Genomic DNA, 22,551 nt, shown 5'->3' on the forward strand with positions numbered 1-22,551 from the left:
AATTTTTAAAAAATGATTTCACTTACAAGGAAAGCTTTCTCATCACTGTATTTTCTGAATTTTCTAGGGCACAAAGCAAAAGCTGTAACAGTATTCTTTTGTCTTATGCAGGTACAGTTTGTGCTTTAAAACTTTTTCCTAATATATATTTTGAAATGTACGCTCTAGGGCCTGAATTTCATGCTTGGCGTGTGGGCCAAGTTGGCGGGCTGGAGATGGGCCTATAATCCGCTCCCGGGCGAGATCGCGTTTCCAAAGCAGTTTCACGGTGGGCGGCCAATTAAGGGCCTCCCATCGTGAAACGCGTCTGCTCGATGGCCGGAAGGGCCTGGCAGAGGTGGGACGTCGATCCAGTGGTGGATTTAAAAGCAGCAGAGGCAGCTCCCTCAAGGCTGCCAGGGGACACTTTGTAGCTTTGGAGTTGTTTGACAAAACTTTGTTTTCAGCTGCAATGGGCATCTGCACCCGCCGGGCACACCAGGCAGGAGGGCGAGTGCTGTGGGCACCCAGCCCCCCGGTTCTTGGTTGAGCCTAGGAATCCTCAAGGGGAGGTTAGTGCCAAGGCGGAACATCCTCATCCCCAGGGACGGCCAGAGGAGGCCACTGCATCTGACCAAGAAAGCATAGGCAGAGGTGGCAGCCCAAGTCAGTGGCCATGATGTTGTGCGATGCACTTGGGTGCAGTGCTGCAAAAGGTTCAACGATCTGCTATGCTCGGCAATGATGAGTACCAAGTTGGCATGGATCTGTGAGGTGAAGAGTTAACGGCTGGCCACCTCACCCACCCCCGCCCCACTCCCCCCCCTTCCACCCGTGGTGCTCAGGGATGTAAGAGCCTTAGTGCCAACTGTCACTGACATTGGTGCTGGCCAAGGCAATGAGCACTGGCTGCTTGGCCTGATTGTTTTGCAGGATGAGGGCCATGACTCGGGTGTGCCCTGCAAGATGTTCCTCAGGTGGGGTTGGCCAGGCTGCATTGGTGCTGCAGGTAGCGAGTAGACTATTCAATGCTCCTCTGTCCTTTCAGGAGAAGAGAAGCCATAATACCATCAAGAGGTCAGTGGCGGGCAGAGGGCCCCCAAACGTGCTGATATTGATGAGGTGTGAGATGGATGACTTAGAGATGGAGTGCCGGCTCCCAGTTCGGTCCACCGGTCGTGGAGAGGCAAGGGTCTCTGAAGAAGGTAGGCGGCAGATGCTGGATGTCCAGCAGGAGACATGGGATAATCTGGCGGAGACTCCTGAAGATTTGCGTGCCATGGTCTATGTCATGAAGGAGTCCATGTGGAGCATGAGTACTGTGTTGCCCCTCAGCACTGAGCGCACTGCTTCCTCCATTGAAAGAGTGGTGACTCTCGTGGAGAGGCAGCTCCAGGAACAGAACGAGGGGTACTCTCGGACCTGGAAGCCCTCACACAGGTAATGACATCATAAGGTCTCTGCTAGTGTGAGAGATGGATGAGGCACCTAGTATCTCTGCTAGGTGCCTGTCCATTAATGCAAGCAGGGAGGTCCAGGTCAATCTCACGTTGGTGCACAAGCTGCTTGTCAATCACCCCCTTTGTGGAGGCGTGACTCCTATTATATCACTGCTCTGCCTCAGTTCTTGGGTGCTGGAGAGGCATCATAAGCCACCTTTTCAATGGATAGCCCCTGTCACCCAGTAGCCATCCATCCAGTTGAGCTGGATCCATGAACAGCCTTAGCACTTGTGAGTGTCAGAGGATGTATGCATCATGGGAGCTGCCAGGGCACCTTGCACAGACTTGCAGAATCTGCGTCTTGTGGTGACAAGTTATCTGGACGTTCATGGAGTGGAAGCCTTTCCTGTTGACGAAGGAACCCAGCTCACCTATTAGTGCCTTGATGGCCATATATGTGCAGTCAGTGGCATTCTGGATGTGGGGGAGCCCAGCAATTGCAGTGAAGCCTCTGGCTCGCTCAGCCTGGCTGGCCTCGTCCATCCAGAAATCAATAAATGTCATGACCCACCTGAACAGATCATCAGTCACTGGCTTCATGCAACTGTGGACAGCTAACTGGGACATCCTACAGGACCCCCACTGACCCCTGGAAAGAGCGCTTGGATGAGAATTCGTTAAAAACAGGCTCCCTGCCTGCCTGTTTTGCCCGTACAACAAGTGCAAAATCACATGGGCAACATAAAATCGAGTACAAGTGGCTTTCTCATGGCCTTAATTGGCCCTTTAATTGTCGGCAGGCGCGGCTGAGCCCCACGTGCGCCGCTGACCTTAATATTGTTTGCATGCGCGATGATGTCGGGATGCACGCCCAATGTCATCTCATGCAATTCCACTTGCATTGGGCTGGGCACACGCCTGACCTCGGAACATAAAATACAGGCCTAGGTTTTCTTGAAATAACTTTGAAAAGCTTTTTGGTAGAAAATGCTGGAGTGTTCCTTTGTTACAGTTGGCTGATGATGCAAATGCATCCTGGGGAAATTAGGCGCACACACTGCATTCAACACTGCAAACTCAGAATCACACTGTGCAGTAATACTGACTTGGATACACAGGGATCAGTAACTTAGGTGGTGTGGTTGGCAGGGTCGGGTGGAGTGTCTTGTGCATGTGTTGGAATTTCGGATGGGATAGATGGGAAATTCCAAGTTTCCAATCTGAAACTCTGACCCCCCTCCCACCGCCTTCATAGCTCCAATTTTAACTCCACAATATGTGTATTTTGTCTTTGACAAGTTTGATGTCTAGAAGTCAGCTTGATTTATAGACTTGGCTTCTGCTGAGCTGGGTGGGGGGCTGGGGGAATGGGGGGTTGGGGGGGCGGTAAGAAGCTCTGGAGCAGATCACCAGAGCAGATGGGTCTGATTCCCAACCCAGGGAGGGGGAGGGTGGTCGAATAACGGGGCTTGGTGGGCCTGGGTGGGGTGGGGTGCGGGTTGAGTGGGTCAGTCCCTGACTTAGGGTCGAATCTCTTACTGCAGGCTCTCTGTATGATACTTGGTAAAATTGGATTGGTCTGATGGGGAGGGTGAGAGGTGGGGGTGAACTTGGGGGCTGGAGGAAGCAGCTCTTCCTGGCCCACAGGCTACACTGTAAAGGCACTTGCCTTCTCTCTGAAGCTGTTCTTGCTTCCTTACAGCTGCCATGTTGTCTTTTTACTAGTTTTACCTTTTTTTGTATTGTAATTTTACATTTCCTTTCTAATTCTTTAGTTTTCTTTTTAACCATACAGGTTTTCTTATTTCTTCTTGTATTTATTTTTGTAGTCGGGATGCCAAGAAAGGCAGGAAATGAAAAATAATCTGGAAGTGTTAAGAGAAAGTTATTTAAAAGCCACAGAAATGAGGACATAAACTGAACAAAATGAGCCTACAGTAGATGTATGTGGTTTCAGCTTGGCTTTCGGTCGGTACATACACAATAAGTGATGTTACTTCAGGAATTAATTTCCTGGCCATCCATTATTGTTGGATGCATGAATGCACAATACGTTATGCCATATTTTGTTTTTATTTCAAAAGAAATGACATATTGGAGTGAGCTAAACCATCCAGATGGCTATGCAAGAAAGGTTCTAATAAACAGCTGGTATACAATCACAGGTGTGGACAAAGATGGATAAATGAGATTTGGGAATAATCTGCTCTTGTTACTATGTGTAATAGCCAAAAAACCTTCCTAAACTCTGCAAATTCAGTCTTAAGGTGTGTAATCCAGATTTAAGTCCAGAACATTGGGTTTTACTAAGGGATTTATTAGCTGACAGACTTTTGAAAGTGCCCACCGCATCACATCTCCAGAAATTTATACTTCTTCATATTTGGCTGTGATATTTTGTATTTGACGTTCTACAGATTCAAATATCCTATGTTCTGTTTGAGTAACATGACACTACTTAATATTATGGCCAATGAGGCTATTTCCCTCCTTGCCACTTACTTGAATTTAGATTTTGATTGAAAGCAGTGGTAAACCCATAAATTGGCCAACATGGGGACTGAATTTAAACTAACAGATAACTAAGCTTTTTTGTAATTAGATCTATTGCAAAATTAATAGAAGAGCAAGGTTTTCAGTGATTTTTAAAAAAACTTAATTTGATGATTTGATTAATTGGACTGAAGAAGAGCAATTAACATGTTCTATTAATTGCAATAAAAACAAGTACAGGATATGGCAAAAAAGTTATGATCTACCAGTGTCTGATCTATGAGTTTTGAACTGGTAATAAATTATACCTCCCTTCCTTTAACTTATTATTCTATATAGTGAAAAATATTATAGCATTTTTTAAGATTAACATTTAAGTGCGGATGACTTAAACGTATTATTTCAGTTATTCATGAACATGATTTTATTTCTGGATCACTCCTTTTTTGGAATCATTTCATGCTATCCATACACTGTGGATCTTCTAGCGACCCATTTTAGGCATCTTTACAGTTTACTGCCTGGTACACGTGCATATAATTCAGCAAGGGGCTGATCACCTTAGAATATTGAGAGTACTAAAAAAAATCAACAAACCATTGTAAATAATCAGTCTCCTTTTCATCTTTCTTTTGTATTTCTAACAATAACACACTAGTCCAAATTTTTGCGGAGTTGTGGAGACTCTGCAGATCTTTCAAAATGGTGGGTGGTATCCAGGAATATTGCTCCATTTCTGACAGATCCCATTTTTACTGGTAGGAGAAAGAGGAGGGGGTTTGGGGGGCGGGTGTGACTTACATATTAGGGAAACCTGAACTTAGCTGTAGCATTTAAACTTTATGTTGAGGTCAGACAGACTCCATTTTTGCTGTAGCAAGTGCTTTAACCCTCATTGTGGGTGTAACTATTTTTTTAAAGCAGACGCAAATGCTCTTGAAGGATGAAGGTCTGTAAAACTGTCAAGCTGTGAAGTTATTTAAACACCACCCCCCCCGCCCCCCCTAAAATAATAATAAAAAAAACAGCTTTCCTTCGTCAGTGAGAGGAAAAAAAATCTGGTCTAGCAGTTTCAAAAGCTGTTTGGTGACATTACCCAAAGGGCTTTTATTATGCCATTACTAATGCTTGGCTGTTTTACACAACTTGTAATAATCCCAGCAGGGAGTCCTATATTAATAGTTTGACAGCTCAGGGTTTATTAAATGAATAGTTGTCTGTAGGGTTATAAATATAAATCGGTTTGTTTTTAAAGAGCATTAAGTACTTGAGGGGATTTAAAAGTTTTGAATGGGGATGGGCTTTCATGAATGGGCTTTTTAAAAATATAGTGAAGGCCATAATAGATATTTAGAATCTTATTTTATTTCATTTCAACATGGCTCCTAATATGTACCCCTGGTGGATATTGCATGAGTTGGTATGGAGGGTGTAAGGGCCAAAATTTGTGGATGGGTTGGCATGAGTTGTCATGAATTAGCATTAAGTTGGCATTGGGGATTTTAAGGATCCATGGGGGTCGGTGGGGGCCATGCATTATCATGGAAGATATGAGGGGGCCATTGGGGATGTGTGGGGGGTGGGGGTCATGGGTTGGCATGGAGGGTATGAGGAGCCAGTGGGAGTAAGTGTGAGTGGTGACAGCTAGAGGGCCTAAAATATGAGCAAACAATGGGGGTGGGCCTTTTAAAGAGCCTGCTTTGGTAGCTCCTTTGGCTGCCTTCGACCTGCCTCCAGAGGCAGCGGGTCCAACTTCACCCCCCTTCCTTCCTCCCTGCCCACCAAATGAAAATCCTGCTATTCCCCTGAGGAGGTGCAGCGAGCCAGCAAATTTCCTGATTTGCGTTACCCACCTCAGGAACGGAAAATCCAGGCCACTATCTCAGTACCTCAGAAATTGGCTCTCACTTGCCTAATATGTTTTGAGTCAGCGTTGTCAACCATCTATAAATTTGCTGAGATCCCCATTTTATAAGTAGTAGTGAAGTTTAAATTTTGCTTGTGCACATGAACAAAAAAGTAAACTACTGCAGTGCCACTGATAGTAATTATTGTCCAATTTATTTGATGTCAGTTTAAAAAAAAAGCATGGTTTATAAATAATAATGACCTTGTCTTTCAGCACATCAGTCAAATAGTTGACAATTCTGCAGAGAGCGCACTGCTCCATGTAGAATTGGATTTTGAAAGTTATACTTTCACTAGCTTTTCAGATACCTTTGCTTTGCAAGCAGATTGCTTTGTACATTAGAAGTAAAAAAAAAGTGAATCACATGATGCATGTCAATGGCACATATCAATTTACAAGAATGGTGTTCTGCAGCATAGTAGGATGCAGATTTGTGACTTCAATTTTCTATATAGACTATGTGTCTTTTTGGGCTGTCAGCTTTTTTCTTCCATATGGTAAAAGAATTAAAATTAGGGAATTGGTCTGCTAGACCAGAGATTCTCAAATGTTTTTGTTTGAAGGCCCCCTTTTTAAAATGGATTAACAAACATGGATCCCCATATAAATTATAATACTATATAATACTCATTATATAGAAGCGCTGCATATAAAGAGTGTTTTAAACAAATCGATATTTACTTAGAGTTATCAGAGAGGTGGCTGTGCCTGCTTCTTGCTGTAGTGTCTCTATCCTTGGTGTGGTGTTTGACAATGACATTCCGTAAAAATGCCAATATTTCTTGTTTTTCAGGAAAAAGTGGGTGGAGTTGTAGAATGTGGCTTTCAAAACATCTAAAAATCCCATGTATTTAAAAATAGAATTTGATTGATTCAGGCAAAATGCTGCGGATGTTGGAAATCTGAAACAAAAACAAAAAAATGCTGGAAAAACTCAACAGGTCTGACAGCATCTGTGGAGAGAAAGGCAGAGTTGATTGATTCAGTCTGATAAAGCAGTGGCCCTGCAGAGCATTGGCATACTGACTGAAGGATAGTCTGAAACTAGTTTTACAGCTTTATACATCTCCTTGAGAAACCGTGCACCAAGGCAAGAGGCTGCAGATTTGTCAACATTTGCCCATGTCACTCTACAAGGGGCTTTTAACCAAAAAAGCTCAGCGCTTTAACAGCAGCAGATGGTTGTGAGAGGTTACAATATAGCAAGATGAGCTTCAAGCCTTGACCACAGCCTCCTTTTGGTCACCCATGTCACCCACCTGTAAAGCCAGACCTGCTCATTAAAGTACAGTTATGTAATTTTGTGGACCTCCTGGAAAGTCTCTACGGATCCCCATGGGTTTGTGGATCCCAGTTTGAGGAGTACTGTGTTGAACCATTCTCTGCCACATCCCAGCAGCTGTTTTAAAAAGTGACATAGGGTCTGAGATCAGTTTGCTTCTCTTGTTCTCCTGAATCAAGACTCCATTCTGAATTATTTGTAAAAACGAGGAAAATAAAATGTAACAACGTTTTTAATTGGGAAAACGCACATTATGGTCAGTTACTCAGCCATATAGACTGAATTGCACTGAATTAGATGTGTTGCCGAGCATCCTTGATTTAGGGAGAGAAAATCAGTGAGGGATCCTCCTGCTAGAGCTTGTTGGTTGCATTTTGACCATCCGTTCAAGAACAAAACATGTTTTGACCGTGATGACCACATTTATTGAGGAAATGAGTTAGGAGACATTTGGAGTAAATTTTTAACTTTGCATTCCCATTACAGAGCTTTCTCCAATATCATAATGCACATCAAAAATTCAGCCGCGCATTACGCACAATTTTCTGACTTTTGGTATACATGCTAGAAAATTGCCAAATCTATTCTTTGTGGCAGAGACTTGCTGCCAGAAGTATAAAGTTTGAATGCTTAGATTTCCCCCGTGATATAGCATTTTAGAGCTTTTACACAGCACATATTTCTCTGTTTTCTTTGAGATGCATATCAGCTCAGAACCTTCCTGCCTTTGACTAGTTAGGTGATTTGTGAAGTAATCAACAAGCAGATGGAGATAATTATACAATATATTTTCTGTGTTGTGAAAGAAATATAAAGGAATGATGGACTGAACATGATTTGTTGTGGCTTGCCGTCATGGGTGATGTACCAACATATGCTTCTAAAAATTACAGCTCAGGAAAGTAATTTTCCATTATGATAAGAACTATGTCTGATGTGCATTTTAAATGAAAGAATGACCAAATCAGCCAGTACCTAAAAATGAGATTATAAAATTACTACTTCCAGCTTTCAAAAAAAGGCATGTTTTTTTTTCAGTTCGTACCCAGGTACTTCTGTATCCCTTGTATATTTATTAATAACTCCGATTGAGGAATTTTAGTTAGGCAGATAGATTGGAGAAGTTGGAACTTTTTCGTTGGAAAAGTGAAGGTGGAGAGGAGATTTGTTGAAGGTATTTAAAAGCCTAAGGTGGCTGGACAGAGTAGATAGAGAGGAACAGTTCCCATTGGTAGAAGGTTCGAGAACCAGAGGGCACAGATTTAAGGTAATTGGCAAAAGAAGCAATGGTGACGTGAGGGAAAACTTTCTGACAGCGAGTGGTTAGAATCTGGAGTGCACTGCCTGAGAATGTGGTGGAGGCAGATTTAATCGAGACATTCAAGAGGGAATTGTATTGTTATCTGAAAAGGAAAAATGTGTTGGTTTACAGGGAGAAGCCGGGGATTGACACTCGGTGAATTTCTCCTATGGAGTGCTGTCGCAGACATGATGGGTTGAATGGTTTTCTGCTGTAACAGTCCTGTTTGATTTGAGAATCCTGTGTCAGACTATTTTATTTTTAAAACTTAGGGCTGGAAGCTCTGCCCTCCATCCACCTCCCCCTCCTCCAGGAGGTGAGGAAAGGTGGGCCTGAAAATTTGGTGGGTTGGTGTCGGGTCCGATACCAGATGTCTTCCCAACTCCACTGGAACTAATTCCTGGTTGGGAGCGCCCATGGTCAACATTCCCACTCTGCCTCCAATTCCGAGTCCTTTCAGTGGCCAATTAACGACCACTTGAGCGCCTTCTCCAGCCTCTACTCTTTCCAGCTCCAGGTGGGCCTGCCAGTATGTGGCCTGCATGACTAGTAAAACTTTCCGGGCTGGATGTTAGTTGGTGGGGGTGTGGTCCTTGATCTGCACTAATCTGTGCATGATCAAGGTCATGGACATGGGGCAGTGGTTGGTCAGTGACAGCCAACCCCCTGCCCTTGCTACCCATCCCCATGGACCCTCACTCCCCACAACCCCCACCCTGAGAGACCCCTCCCCCCACCAACAACACTTACCTTTTTCCTGGATCGCTCTGTGATCCTGGGGCTCCAGAGAATGTTGTTCTGGAAGCAGCCACAACCTCCTCTGTGGCGCTGACAAGTGCAAGAGCTGCCGGCCTCTGATTGGCTGGTAGCGCTTGGCGGGTGGTACGCCGTATCCTGGCTTTATGCTTTTAGTTGTCAGGTTCACTTTAAATGCCAGCTGCTCCCTTGACATTAGTTGCTGCTTGAAACAATATAGACAGAGACACCAATTAAATGAACAAACACTGGTGGTTTATTGGAATGAAGAACAGAGCACTAACCGCATATTGGCTTCTTCAATCACCTCCAGCTCTAGACCTACAGTTACTCAAGAAGCCCGGGCTGTGTATCGATTGGTCAATATAGTCACATGGTCAACTAACTACATTCTCTTAAAGTTACATAGTACTCCACTTTACCACACCTGGGGTCCTCAGTTGGGAGGAAGGCGCACTGCTGTCCTCTTAACTGCCTGACAAGCAGAAGATACAGCAGGCCTTCGTCCTCAGAATCAGTACAGGTATCTTGCTGCTTTTTCAGGCAGCACACGAGACACCTGTTGAAAATGGAAGAATCCACCCACTTTTTGGGGATTCTTCAGCCAAAATGGCATTAGGTTTTCATTAGGGGCAATTTAATCAATCATCACAGCAAAAAGAGTTTTCAAGAAAAAAATCAATTTACAGCTAAATGTATTTGATGGCAAGTACTTCACCTTTTGATGTATTTCATTTTTCATGGAATCTAATAACTTTTTTTTAGGAATATGTTTTTGAAGGGTGACACTAGCTCAGAAGGTGAACTCCAATGTTAACAGCAAATAGAACCTTGTTTTCAAGAGTTGGGAATCATTAACAAAAGTTGTTTCCCGATTATCTTTACAGGCAGCAAGTACTTTGTAGCAACCAAGAAGGCAATTAAAAATCTCGTAAGAGTACTGTAAAATATTTGGTGTTTTGAATCTGTGAAAATAACATGTTTTATCACCAATTATCAAGCCTAAATCACTGCTTAACAACTTCGGTCAAACTAATTTCACTGCTTTCTCTGTGTATGAGAGTTCACTCGGTATATCTTTTAAGTTTGTGCTCCTGGTATGGGGATTCATCCAGCAGCAGCTTGTCCATATATCACAAATTCAGGCACAGAGGTCAGCATGCCTTGCAGGATTTGCTGACCTTTAATTTTAATGGATGGACTTTTGATATGACATCACATGCAGGAGGTCAGGTATCAGAAGCTCAAATTCTGAAAAAGTACCCTTACCTGTGGCTATTATTGCTGGACTGCCAGAACTCCAATCTCTGTACTGCTTCTGCTGCTATTCCACTTATACCGGGGAGGGGGTGGGTGGGGGGAGAGAAGCTCATGTATCACATTTATGAAAACATAGATAGATATAGCATATTTGTGAAATTGCTCCATGAGTGCTATATCATTCACTTTTATATAAGCTAATACACAATAAAGTTTCTAAGTGGGATGCAACATTCCAGTTAGTGCTGGAGAAATTGCCCAGGTTGCATGTCATTACAGGTTCTTGCTTTCTAATGTCACCGAGGAAAGTTTGAGTTTCCTTTTCTTTTAGCCAGCAGCCGTGTTTGTTGTGATAAGTGAACAAGGGAAGTATTAAGGTGTAAAAGTCAATTAAAGGCCACTTGCTTCTTAGCTTAGAAATGGCATATCTTAAGGTATGGTTTACAGAGGCATACAAGGTTGTTAATAATATGCAAAAAGGTCAAGAACATCAGAAAATAAGTTGGCCAAATGCCTCTCAAGCCTGCTGCACCATTCACTATGATGATGTAGTTAGCTAAATATGTACCTTCATCTGAGAAGGATAGTGGGATTAGCATTATGAAGATGGACTTTATACAATTGAGTTATTCATTAAAGGAAACACAGGTGTGGTAATCTGAGGTGCAATACACCCTTAAGAGAATGTGAGGAGATTGACTGTGTGACTGTATTACCCAATTGCTGTGTAGTGCAGGCTACAATGTTAATCAGTAGTTTAGACTAGGGTCTGGTTTGAGAAGCACACGTGTTAGTGCTCTGTGACTTATGTTAATAAACAGCATGTGCTTCATCTTACATTGGTCTCTGCATCTGAAGTATCTTGTTTACCAACTCACTCACCAGTAGATAGGTGTGCAACTGTGTTCGCTGAGCTAAGCGACCTGACAGAAGGAACATAACAACTGGCAACGAGGCAAAACACGACCAGCTGACGACACCAAAGAAGGCCATGGAAATTAAACAGAAGTAAATTAGCTGTTGTGGTTTATCTCGATTATGTCCTCGTGACAAGACTAACTGATGAAGGACACCTGGCTAACCTGGAAGAGGTATTGAAGTGTTTCACACAAACCGGAGTACGTTTGAAAAGAGAAAAATGTATCTTCCAAGTACAAGTAGTGGTTTACCTGAGTCATAGGGTTGACTCGTAGGGCCTTCACCCTGTAGAAGGCAAGGTGAGAGCCATTCGTGGGGCACCAGCACCGAAAAACGACAAAGAACTCAAGTCCTTCTTGGGAATGATTAACTATTATGGCTGATTTCTCCCAAATTTGTCAACAGTACTGGCTCCATTACGCGGTTAACTCAAGAAATACCACAGGTATTTGGCAAGCTTTGCAACAACAGGTTTTTATGACATTGCTACAGTCATTGGCCCTGTTGGTACATTTCGACCCAAAGAAAGAATTGGAATTAATTTTGATGCATTCCTTTACAAAGTAGGGACAGTACTCTCTCACCGGAGGTGGATGGCTCTGAGAGGAAGACAACCATTATTGACCGAATTGCATAGTGCTCACCCCGGCACCTCTAGAATGAAAATGTTGGAGTGCAGCTACTTATGGTGGCCAGGATACAGAAATCGAAAGCTTAATCAAGAGCTGCATACAGTGCCAACAGGTATAGAAATTTCCCCCGTCTGCTCCATTGCATCCCTGGGAATGGCCAGGAAGACCTTGGGGTCCGCCTCCATATTGGATTACATGGGGCCTTTTTTGGGCACAATGTTTCTCTTGATTATAGACACTCACTCGAAGTGGATGGATGTATACGAGGTGAGATCACCCACATCTGCTGCCACCATAGATAGATTGCATTAGAGTTTTGCGATGCATGGGTTACCAGAGATTATAGTGTCTGATAATGGAATGGCATTTCCCAGCGGGGAATGCCAAAAATTTACAAGTCTCAATGGCATAACACATGTTAAGACCGTGCCATACCACCCTACCACCTGCATCCAATGGCTTGGCTGAAAGGGCAGCCCAGACCTTCAACTCCGGAATGAAAAAAATTGCATGGAGACTCTATTGCAGATTAACAAGTTTCCTACTCAGATGTAGGACTATGCCACACACGACCACCGGTTTTGCCCCTACAGAGTTATTGATGAAGAGATGTCTCGGGGCATGTTTTGAGTCTCACAAGGCTGCTTTTAGGGAAAAAGGTAGAGAGAAGTCAGGAGTCCCAGAAAAATGAACATGATTACCACAGTTGTGAAAGAAACTTCACTGTTGGAAACACCACAGTTTTTGCAAAGAACATTGGAGATGAGCCCAAATGGCTATCAAGTGAAGTTAGCGCTGTGGCAGGACCCCTTTCCTATCACATATTGGTCGAAGGTCAGATAATTAGGAGAAACACTGATCACCTCAGGGAAAAGGAAACAGATCTACAAGAAAGGATGCGCTAAGCATTCCCATTGGAGTCTACACCACATGTGGAAGGAACTCCATTTGGTTTGGAAGTGCCTGAAGGATCCGTTGAGCCTGAGAGAGTCGAAGAAACAAACTCTCAGGTTCCTACTGAGAACCTAGTGGATAGATGACTCCTGAGATGTAGGCCTTAGATAAACTATCCAAAGTCCTAGAACTACAATGTTTGACATGTTTGAAGAAGCCTCCAAAGAGACTGAATTAGTAAATAGTTTACTTATGTAATAATTGATATATTGTAAAAATTGTAAATTTCACTTTTGAGTAAAGGGGGAGGGATGTGACAATTTGAGGTGCCATACACCTTTAAGAGAACGTGAGCAGAATGACCAGGTGACAGTATTGCCCAATTGTTGTGTAGTGCGGACTACAATGTTAATCAGTAGTATAGAATAGGGTCTAGTTTGAGAAACACACATGTATTAGTGCTCTGTGACTTGTGCTAATAAACAGTATGTGATTCATCTTACATTGGCCTCTGTGCCTGCAGTATCTTGTTTACTAACTCACTCACCACTAGATAGGCGTGCAGCTGTGTCGCTAAGCAAAGTGACCCAACAGAAGGGACATAACAACAAGACATTTTTTAAGGCAGTAAATGTGCGCAGTACTTTATGGTGATAGTGGAGAAAGCGGTGGGCAAGTACCTGATGCCCAAAAAGGAGACTGTCTGGAACATTCAGATGAGGCCCAGGAGTTAATCATCTAGTTTCTATGGTGCCTAGGTTCAGGAGGTTTGGTACTTGGCTTTTTTTCTCATCCACCTCCTGATTCCTACTGTGGGTAAAATTGCGGCATAAGTGCTGGGCTTGCATCTCTCTCCCCCTGCCAGCACAACAGGGTAGGTGGTTCCATTCACCTCCGCAGATCTGAGCCAACTTTTCGAACTATAAAAATAACCCTTGTCTCCCAGAATTTGTCCTCCCTCCTCTGCACTTAATGCAGTGGATTAGGAGCCCTTTGAGACCTCTGGGCCTTGTCTCTGTGCCAGCCGCAAAGTTCAAGCAGAACTTTTTTTTTCAATCTGAATGTGGCAGATGTGAGCAGTTATGTCGGTGCTTTCCATTCTCCACTGCTGGTGCTTGCACCATGTCAGAGCCTTGGTTCTTGTAGCATGTGTAATATGAATATAGATTTAACTTGAGCTGTCACCCTGGAGGCAGCCTCACCTTCACGCTCATCACATTCTAAGGCCTGAATTTTTCGGTCATCGGGCGTGTGCAATCAGCAAGCCCCAGAGCGGATAGGAAATGGGCCTCCAGATGTGATCGGCAACCCGCACCCCAAACTGTGATTTCATGCTGGTTGGCCAACTAATGGTCAGCTAACGTGAAACGCGCACTGAAATGCTTAGCGCTGACAGGGTGGGGGGCGGGAAAAGGGCAGGTGCCGACATTACCGAGGGTGCGGATGAGTGTTTCGAGGGAGCTGCCTGAAGGCAGACAGCTGTCCCAGGGAGCTGCAGACCTCCACAGAATAAAGGAAACAGCAAAAATGCTGCAACATATTATGTCCATGAAGCATAATCGAGCACCTGAAAGCATACCTCATAAAAAACCAGTCCCCAGATATCCCACTTTATTTTATTTCCCTACAGAAGTTTTATCCCGCCCTGGATTGAGATTTGAGCGAAAATGTGAATGCCGCCTGGGAGAATGGCCCATCCGCCAACCGTAAATGTGGATGGGCCACGTAAAATCACTGAGTGCATCGTTCATGGGCTTAATTGCCCACTTAATTGTCGGTGGGCCCGCTTCCGCCTGATGCGCGCACCCGCTGAGCAAAATATCACGAGTGTGTAATGACATTGGGACACTCGCCCGATGTCATCTCGCACTATTTCACGTCTGTTCGGGTCAGACGCACACCCACCCGCGGGACAGAAAATTCTGACCTAAAGAGTTCTTTCCACGTCTGCTCGCAGAATTAGTACACATGAGACAAAGCATTGACTCTCTAATTATGTCATGGAAAATGAACATGGAATACACAATTATTTCAATGAGTTGCTCATGCTGAATCTGGCAGGGTCAGTTCAATGCACCTCTCGTATGATTCCTTGAACATATACAACAACCCTACAGCTATTTTTGCCAGTAGTTTGGAATCAGTCCTTTGCAGCAATGATATGTTTGAATACCTTAAGTCCCCTACAGCTAGTTTTTGCTGTTGACAAGACTGATGAATTATTTCTTTTAAGTAGTGGTGAAAAGTCCTCTTGAAATGTTTTTCCATTAGCCATAATGTGATGTGATGCCATAATGCAATGGTCATGTTCTACTAAGACATTATTGAGTTGCGTTTCAGAATGAACCTTTTATGTTTTAGATCACATCTTCATTCCTCTCCAAAATGCTGTGGTAACAGTTCAGTGATTCACATTTTAATATTTTCTCCAGTTTGATGATTGAATCCCCTTGATTCCAAATATCACATTTGCAGTAAAAGTCTGTTTTCAGTTTGCGAGTGGCTGCATTCTGACAGAAATCAGTATAAATATTAATGGAATGTGACAGATTCCTTTTCCTTTTGAAATCTATGGTGATATCAACATACTAATTAAGTTTAGAGAATAATTGCTATATGCAGCATTTACTTGGTGGCTGGTTGTGTTGCTCTTCTATCACAGCTGAAATATTAGTATTTACATTGAGGTGTATGAAACTGACCCCTGCCCTGCTAAGTGTTCAAAACGTACGTGGAATTGTCACAACAAGTTCTGCAACAGTAGCTTTGCATGTTAATAGGAAGTACCTAGATTTTGCAAGTAATGGGCATTGGAGGCATTTTGGTGCTAATTCATTGCAGTTATCATTTAATGGCTACCCAAATACTACTACATTTTTACTGTAGCACTAATATTGCTGCTGATCAGCTTAAAAAAGCTTTAAACAGCTGAAAAAATTTAATTGGTATTGGGGCCGCAGTTGAAGCCAGCTATTTGCCTTTCTCCTAGATTTTCATAATTTCCTTTGACTTGATCAATTTGGCATTTTTTTTTTCAGAATTGCAGTCTTTAGTTGCCTGTGCTTGATGAAGTTTCAAAGTTCTGTTTTTTTTTGTTGCTATTTTTCCCATTCTAGCGAAGAATTGAGGGTTTGTGAGTTGCTCCACCCTGAGCTGTATTTTCGCTGTCCTTTTGAGATGTACTTTCTCTCCTGGAGAACAGTTGGTTGCTCTCTCCAGGTGAGGGGGGAACAGCTTCCCTTAGTAGAGGAGTTCAAGTATTTCGGGATCTTGTTCGCAAGTGATGGCCAGGGGGGGAGCGTGAGGTTGACCAACAGATCGGTGAGGCAGCTGCAGTTCTGCAGGCTGTGGTAGTGAAGCAGGAGCTGAGTTTTAGGATGAAGCTCTTGGTTTACCAGTCAATCTACGTCCCCATCCTCACCTATGTTCCTGAACTGCGGGTAACGACCGAAGGATAAAATTGTGGGTACAAGTGACAGAAATTAGGTTTCTCCGCAGGGTTGCTGGGCCTACTCTCCGGGACAGGGTGAGGAGTCTGGCAATCTGGGAGAGCCTTGGAGTAGAGTCACTGTTCCTCTGGATCTAGAGGGGCCAGTTGAGGTGGTTTGGGCATCTGATAAGGATGCCCCTGGTAGGTTCCCACTGGAGCTGTACCGGGCATGGCCCACTGGGCAGAAACTTTGAGGCCGACCCAGGACACACCGGAGGATTACATCTCTCGGCTGGCCTGGGAATGCCAGGGAATCCCCCAGGAGGAGCTGGAAACTATGGCTGAGGAAAGGGAAGTCTGGTTGGTCCTGCTCAGCTTACTGCCACTGAGACCCACACCAGGAGAAGCAGTGTGAAAATGGATGGATGGATTGAGGTGCAGCATAAGTGATGCATCTTTTTATTTACTGATGTACAGACTCTCTGTGGGAGTAATTATAACATATGGGTCACCAACATCAAGGCTCAGATTGTTTAATATTTCCCTAGTTCCAAGCAATGGCAATACAGATTGGCATGTATCCAGTAGATGATTTATTTCATTCTGCTTTAGCAAATGCTAGATAGTTCACCGTCTTGCTGGCAGAGGTTAGAGTTCACCAAACCTGAGTTCTGCTGGTGATTCTTGTACCTAGAAATTCAGTAGCATTCATTTTTGGATGCTTTACGCAGAGTGCCAATACAGTGTTCAATGGGGAGGTCCAGGGAATGCAGGATTTTGTGCCCTGAACCTCATTATCACATAGAAGGTATAGCAGTAGGAGCCCATACAGGTTTGGGTACCAATGTTCAGGTAAGATTGGTGAAGTCATGGGGACCTGCAGTGTTTTAGGATGGGCCCTTGTGTGTGATCCTAGATGGCTTGGTTGTCAGGAAAGAATATTGCAGAATTCTGCAGTATCATTGGCTGAGTCTCCGAGCATGATCTTTTGGGAGGTGGGTAGGAAGTTGGCAAAGAAAATCATGGGGTTCTGCAGTATTGTGGGGTTGTTAGTTGGGCCTTGGAGTGCAATTTTGGGGGTGGCTAGGAGCAGCCTGGAAGTCAAAGTTGATGTGAGGCCTTGGGATAAACAGTGGCAACGATTAAGCTGAGTACTAACCTTTCTTTCATCCTGTGCAGCTTATTGTTGGTTTTCCTGGAGGGCCTCAGGGGCAAACCAAAGTTAGGAGGGAAGCAGGTGCTAGGCCTCTTATTTGCATACGTTAATGGCCTAACACTTGCTTTTGATATGGGTAAAGGACAGATCTTGTTTGGGCCTTAGCAAAACAGCTTCTGAAGTGATCTGCATCAGAAGTAAGCACCCGTAGTGTGTTCACCACTTGAACGCAAACAGCACCATCTGCAAATTGGCCCACAGCATGGGATTGCAGTTTTGAGGCTAATTCTGGTTCGTGAATTTCCATTCAGAATGATTGGCTGTGACAGGAAGAAGTGATGGGGTGAGGGTGGGGCTGACAATTTGTCAGGCAAGTTATGACAGCTTCTTTCCTGATTCATAGGCCAGAAATTTACCATCACTATGCGGGCACATGGCAAGCACGACGCATCACGAGATGGAGCGCGATGACATTTGGAGGGCTTTCTGACATCATTGAACTGCCTTGCAATATGTCAGTTAGTGGGCACGTGCGGAAATTGGAAGCATGCCCACTGACAATTAAAGGGCCAATTATGGCCATTAAAGCTCCAATTCACTGATTTTGAGTGGCCCATGCGCTTTTACGTTTGGCGCATCGGCCAATTGGCCAGAAGGCCTTCATGTTTTTCAAACGTACTACATCCAGGGTGGGATAAAAGGTCCAGAAGATTTTGGAGAGGTAAGGAATTAAGAGTTTTGAAGTGAGTTGGTAGTGTGTGGATAATCGTTTTTGGAATGTTTTTGTTTATGTGGATAATTCTAGGAGGGTTAAATCTTTGCAGAGGTTTTCTGTAGAAAGACCCCTTCATTGCTGAAACCTGCGCAAGCATCAGGTCAGACTTGGGGATTGTGTACTCAGCTGGAGGAGAGAGCCAGAAGGGAAAAAAGGCCAGCTGTCCGCAGGCACCATCCTAGAGTCTGCCCTCAGGACCGAGATACACAGCCAGAAGGGGTGGAGGGCCAACAGGCTTTGCAAAAGAGGAGTCAGGAGAAGGCAGGTAGAATGTACAGGCAGTGATTATGTTACCTGGATATGACACAGGTTCAGTGCCAAAGAACGCTCCACCTCTCCAGGAAAACAGCCTCCTCTATCTGCAATGTGATCTGCTCCGAAATAACCTCAAACTGTGGAGGTGGCCACCCAGTGCCAGTGGCTCTGAAGGTGACAGTGGCCTGAATGTTTTTGCCTCAGGATCGTTCCAGTGGGAGATCTCTGCAGAGTTTTTCAATTCACTGCACATGGCTGCATCAAGTTGGTTATAGGTGCACTGGTCTGAAGGGTGAACGCATTCTGTGGCTGAAACTGAAGATGGCTGATGAGCAGAAACCAGCTCCCAAGAAGGGAGCCAAGAAAGCCTTAAAGAAGCCATCAGCAAATTGCAGCAAGAAGTGGCGCAGGTCGAGGAAAGACACTTACTCCATCTACATCTACAAAGTGATGAAGCAGGTTCACCCCGACACTGGCATCTCTTCCAAGGCCATGAGCATCATGAACTCGTTCGTGAACGATATTTTCAAGTGCATCGTGGGTGAGGCTTCCTGCCTGGCCCATTACAACAAGTGCAGCACCATCAGCTCCTGGGAGATCCAGACCGTTGTGTGCCTGCTGCTGCCCGGGGAACTGGCCAAGCACGCCGTGTCAGAAGGGACAAAGGCAGTGACCAAGTCCACCAGCTCCAAGTAAAACTCCACAATGGACTGAAAAACACATTCAATCAGCTCAAGACAGACGGGGCCAGCCAGTCAGAGTGAGCCAAAGATTTTGCTGCAATAGCAGGATTTCTGAGAATTAAGGGAGCCATTGACTGCATACGTGTCTTTCAAGGCACCAGAAGGGGAGCCGGGTACCTTTTGTGAACAGAAAGGTGTTCCACTCTCTAAACATGCAGATTGTATGTGACCACAAGAATGAGATACTGCAAGTTCGTGCCAGGTAGCGAGAAAGCTGCTTGATACCTTCATTCTGTGTCAAGCCCAGGTACCAAGGCGCTTCATTGAACAGCATAGCTGGATGGCTGGCTATTGGGGTACAAAGACTATCCGCTAAAAAGGCGGCTGATGACATTGTTAAGACACTCAAGGACACCTGAGGAGAGCTACTATCGCAGTCATGCCTCCACAAGGGCAATAACTGAGAGGACAGTAGGCCTGATCAAGATGAGACTACTCTGCCTGGATCGCTTGGGGGGATCACTGCAATATCCTCAGGAATGCTTCTGCCTTATTGTAACAGTCAGCTGTGTCCTACACAATCTGGCTTTCTCAAGGGGAAGACCCCTTTGGAGGACGAAGACAGCGTTGCTGTTCCAAAGACTACAGATGATGAATCCAGCACTGGTTCTGAGGAGGAACCTGATCAGCTCCCAGGGCGAGGAGCTAGATCCAGCATTGAGGATGCTTATGGGAGCCGGTGGGAGAGGGAGAGGGGGAGGGAGGGGGGCAACAGCATCTTGTTACGCACCCCACATTGGCCATCATTTTAGGGGCGAGTAGTTGCTGACACAGGAACATAGCCCTTGAACCCATATTAACTGATGAGTCATTGACAGAAAGAGGACTCTTGGAGACTAATATTGACTTTTGCCCATTTCTCTTGACACTGCAGAGAGGAGATCATCAGGAAGATGGAGCCTTGATTTATTGCTGCCTGTGTAATGAGATACAGGCAGGAGAGAAGAAGGAGAAGATTGTGATGGAAGCGCATGGCTCGCCAAAGGGAGGAGCAAAGGTCTCAAGGCCAAGGGAAAGCAGGGCCCCCTCGGAAGCAGAGGATGAGGCTCACAGAAATGCCTTGTGCAGGCAGCTCGCAAGACTGAGGGTGTACAGAACTCGCATGTCTTATCTGCAGGTGAGCAAGAACCAGTGTTACTGATGCCTCTGCATGTCCAGGGACATGGTGACTCACATTTGCCACATTCTCCAGGAATTGGCGCCACGGGGAATCGGAGGGCATCCAATGCCAGTGGCTCTGAAAGTAATGGCCACACTCAACTTCTATGCTAGTGGCTCCTTCCAGGGCTGGGACCTCTGTGGGATCTCTTAAGCATCCATGGACAAATGCATACATGAGGTCACAGATGCCCTTTTTACCAAGGCCCACATTTACGTCAACTTCGATGGAGATCAAGCAAGCCAGGATGCCAGAGCAGTGGGCATTGCTGAGATTTCTGGATTCCTACAGATGAAGGGTGCTGTCGACTGCACTCGTGGCAATAAAAGCTCCCTGGCAACAGGCACTCCAATACATGAACATGGAAGGCTGCCACTTGCTCAGTGTACAGCTGGTCTGCGACCAAAAGAAACTTATCATGCAGGTTTGCGCCAGATAGTCAGGAAGCGTCCACAACTCATACATCTTGAGTAGATTGCAGATCTGCACATCTTCAAGGAATCACACAGAATCCAAGGCTGGCTTCTCGGTGACAAGGGTTATCTACCAAGGATGTGGCTGATGACACCTGTGTGGCAGCATCAGGCTCCTGCAGAGAGGAGGTGTAACGAGGCTTTTGCTGCTAGCTGAACGTTGATGGAGAACACCATAGGGATCTTAAAGATGTGATTCTGATGCTTGGACAGATCTGGTGGAGCACTCCAGTACAATCCCCAGAGGGTCTCACAGGTCATCATGGCTTTCAACGTGCTACACAGTCTGGCAGTGCAAGGCAGGGAGGACTTGCCAGATGCCGACATGAAGGAGCTACACATCTCTTCCAATGAAAAGGATATTGAAGGGGATGAAGGAGTTGAGTCAGAGGAAGCAGAGGCTACAGGGGAAGAAGCCATAGCACAGGTCAGATGAGGCAGATGTGCACACGAGGCCATCATTTCCACTAGATTCCACAAAGAGGATGACTAATTGCAGTGAGAACCCTCTTGGACAAATGCCCTCCTTCATAGGCCAACATGAACACCAGCATTGCTATTCCTCTCATTTCAACCATGCACTTCAAAATGAGAATGAATAGTTACATGAAGCTCACTTTGTCCTGATCCTATGAAGGATGATGACGCCTCAAGAGCATGCATCCTTACTGAGATGAGGTGCTAACTGGAGGAGGGACTCCCAGCATCAGACATCAGAAGATGCTGCCTCTTTAAGCCTTTCTCCAGTATCTACATCTACAAACTGATGAAGCAGGTTCACTCCGACATCGTCATCTCCTCCAAGGCCATGAGCATCATGAACTCGTTCGTGAACAATATTTTTGAGTGCATCATGGGTGAGGCTTCCCACCTGGCCCATTACAACAAGCGTAGCACCATCAGCTCCCGGGAGATCCAGACCACCATGTGCCTGCTCTGCCTGGGGAACTGGCCAAGCACACCGTGTCGCAAGCGCCAATGGCGGTGACCAGGTACACTAGCTCCAAGTAAAACCCTGCAATGGACTGAAAAAACATTCAAAAAGGAGGCATACACAAGAGATGTGAAATGGGTGCAATTATATTTACATTTCTGAACATTATATACATGTTGTGAACCAGTGCCACTGTTGTGCTCCTATATCTTTTTAACTTTCCCAACCCTTCCTCTATGTCTTGGTGCTTTCCCGACATCCGCAGCGGAGGTTGAGGCAGCCTGCTGACTGTTATGTCCTATTGTCTGTGATGACTTTGGTAGGCATCTTCTAGAGAACTGAGACCTGGTGGGCCCCGCCCTGCCTTGGGTGTCCTGCTGTGGGGCAGATGCACCCTCCTTGGCCTGTGGAGCTGGAGGTGATGGGGTCACAGGAAGAAGGGATTGGGCTTGGCTGGAAAGTCCCAGAGTCAACTGGGTAGATTGCCGTGGGGTGTCGAGCTGCTGCTGCTCCTCCCTATGGATGCCCAAGGGTCCCTGGCCGACTACTTAAGGAGAAAGGGCAGCTGGAGTGAGATTTAGATGCCCCATCCCCCCCTCACATAGCCACTGATGCATGCCACCAATGGCTACAACGATGGAGTGATGCTCTTGCAGCAGTGCAGGACCGATGCCTTGGACCAAGGTATCCATGGTGGCCGCCATCCTATCAGTGTTGACCTCAGTGTGTTGATGTTATGACACATCAGTTGGTAAATGCTG

The 22,551-nt window shown here is 45.2% G+C and overlaps 1 protein-coding gene across 1 annotated transcript; it reads left to right on the forward strand.

Moving 5' to 3' along the window:
• Positions 1-21,118: 21,118 nt before the first annotated feature.
• LOC121289674 (histone H2B-like) lies at positions 21,119-21,844 on the forward strand. Its single transcript, XM_041209298.1, has 2 exons — positions 21,119-21,283; positions 21,593-21,844. Exons 1-2 carry the CDS (start codon positions 21,119-21,121, stop codon positions 21,842-21,844), a joined length of 417 nt encoding a protein of 138 aa, XP_041065232.1.
• The last annotated feature ends 707 nt before the right edge of the window (positions 21,845-22,551 follow it).

Source organism: Carcharodon carcharias, chromosome 17 (genome assembly GCF_017639515.1).
Source record: "Carcharodon carcharias isolate sCarCar2 chromosome 17, sCarCar2.pri, whole genome shotgun sequence".
In the NCBI taxonomy this organism is placed as follows: Eukaryota; Metazoa; Chordata; class Chondrichthyes; order Lamniformes; family Lamnidae; genus Carcharodon; species Carcharodon carcharias.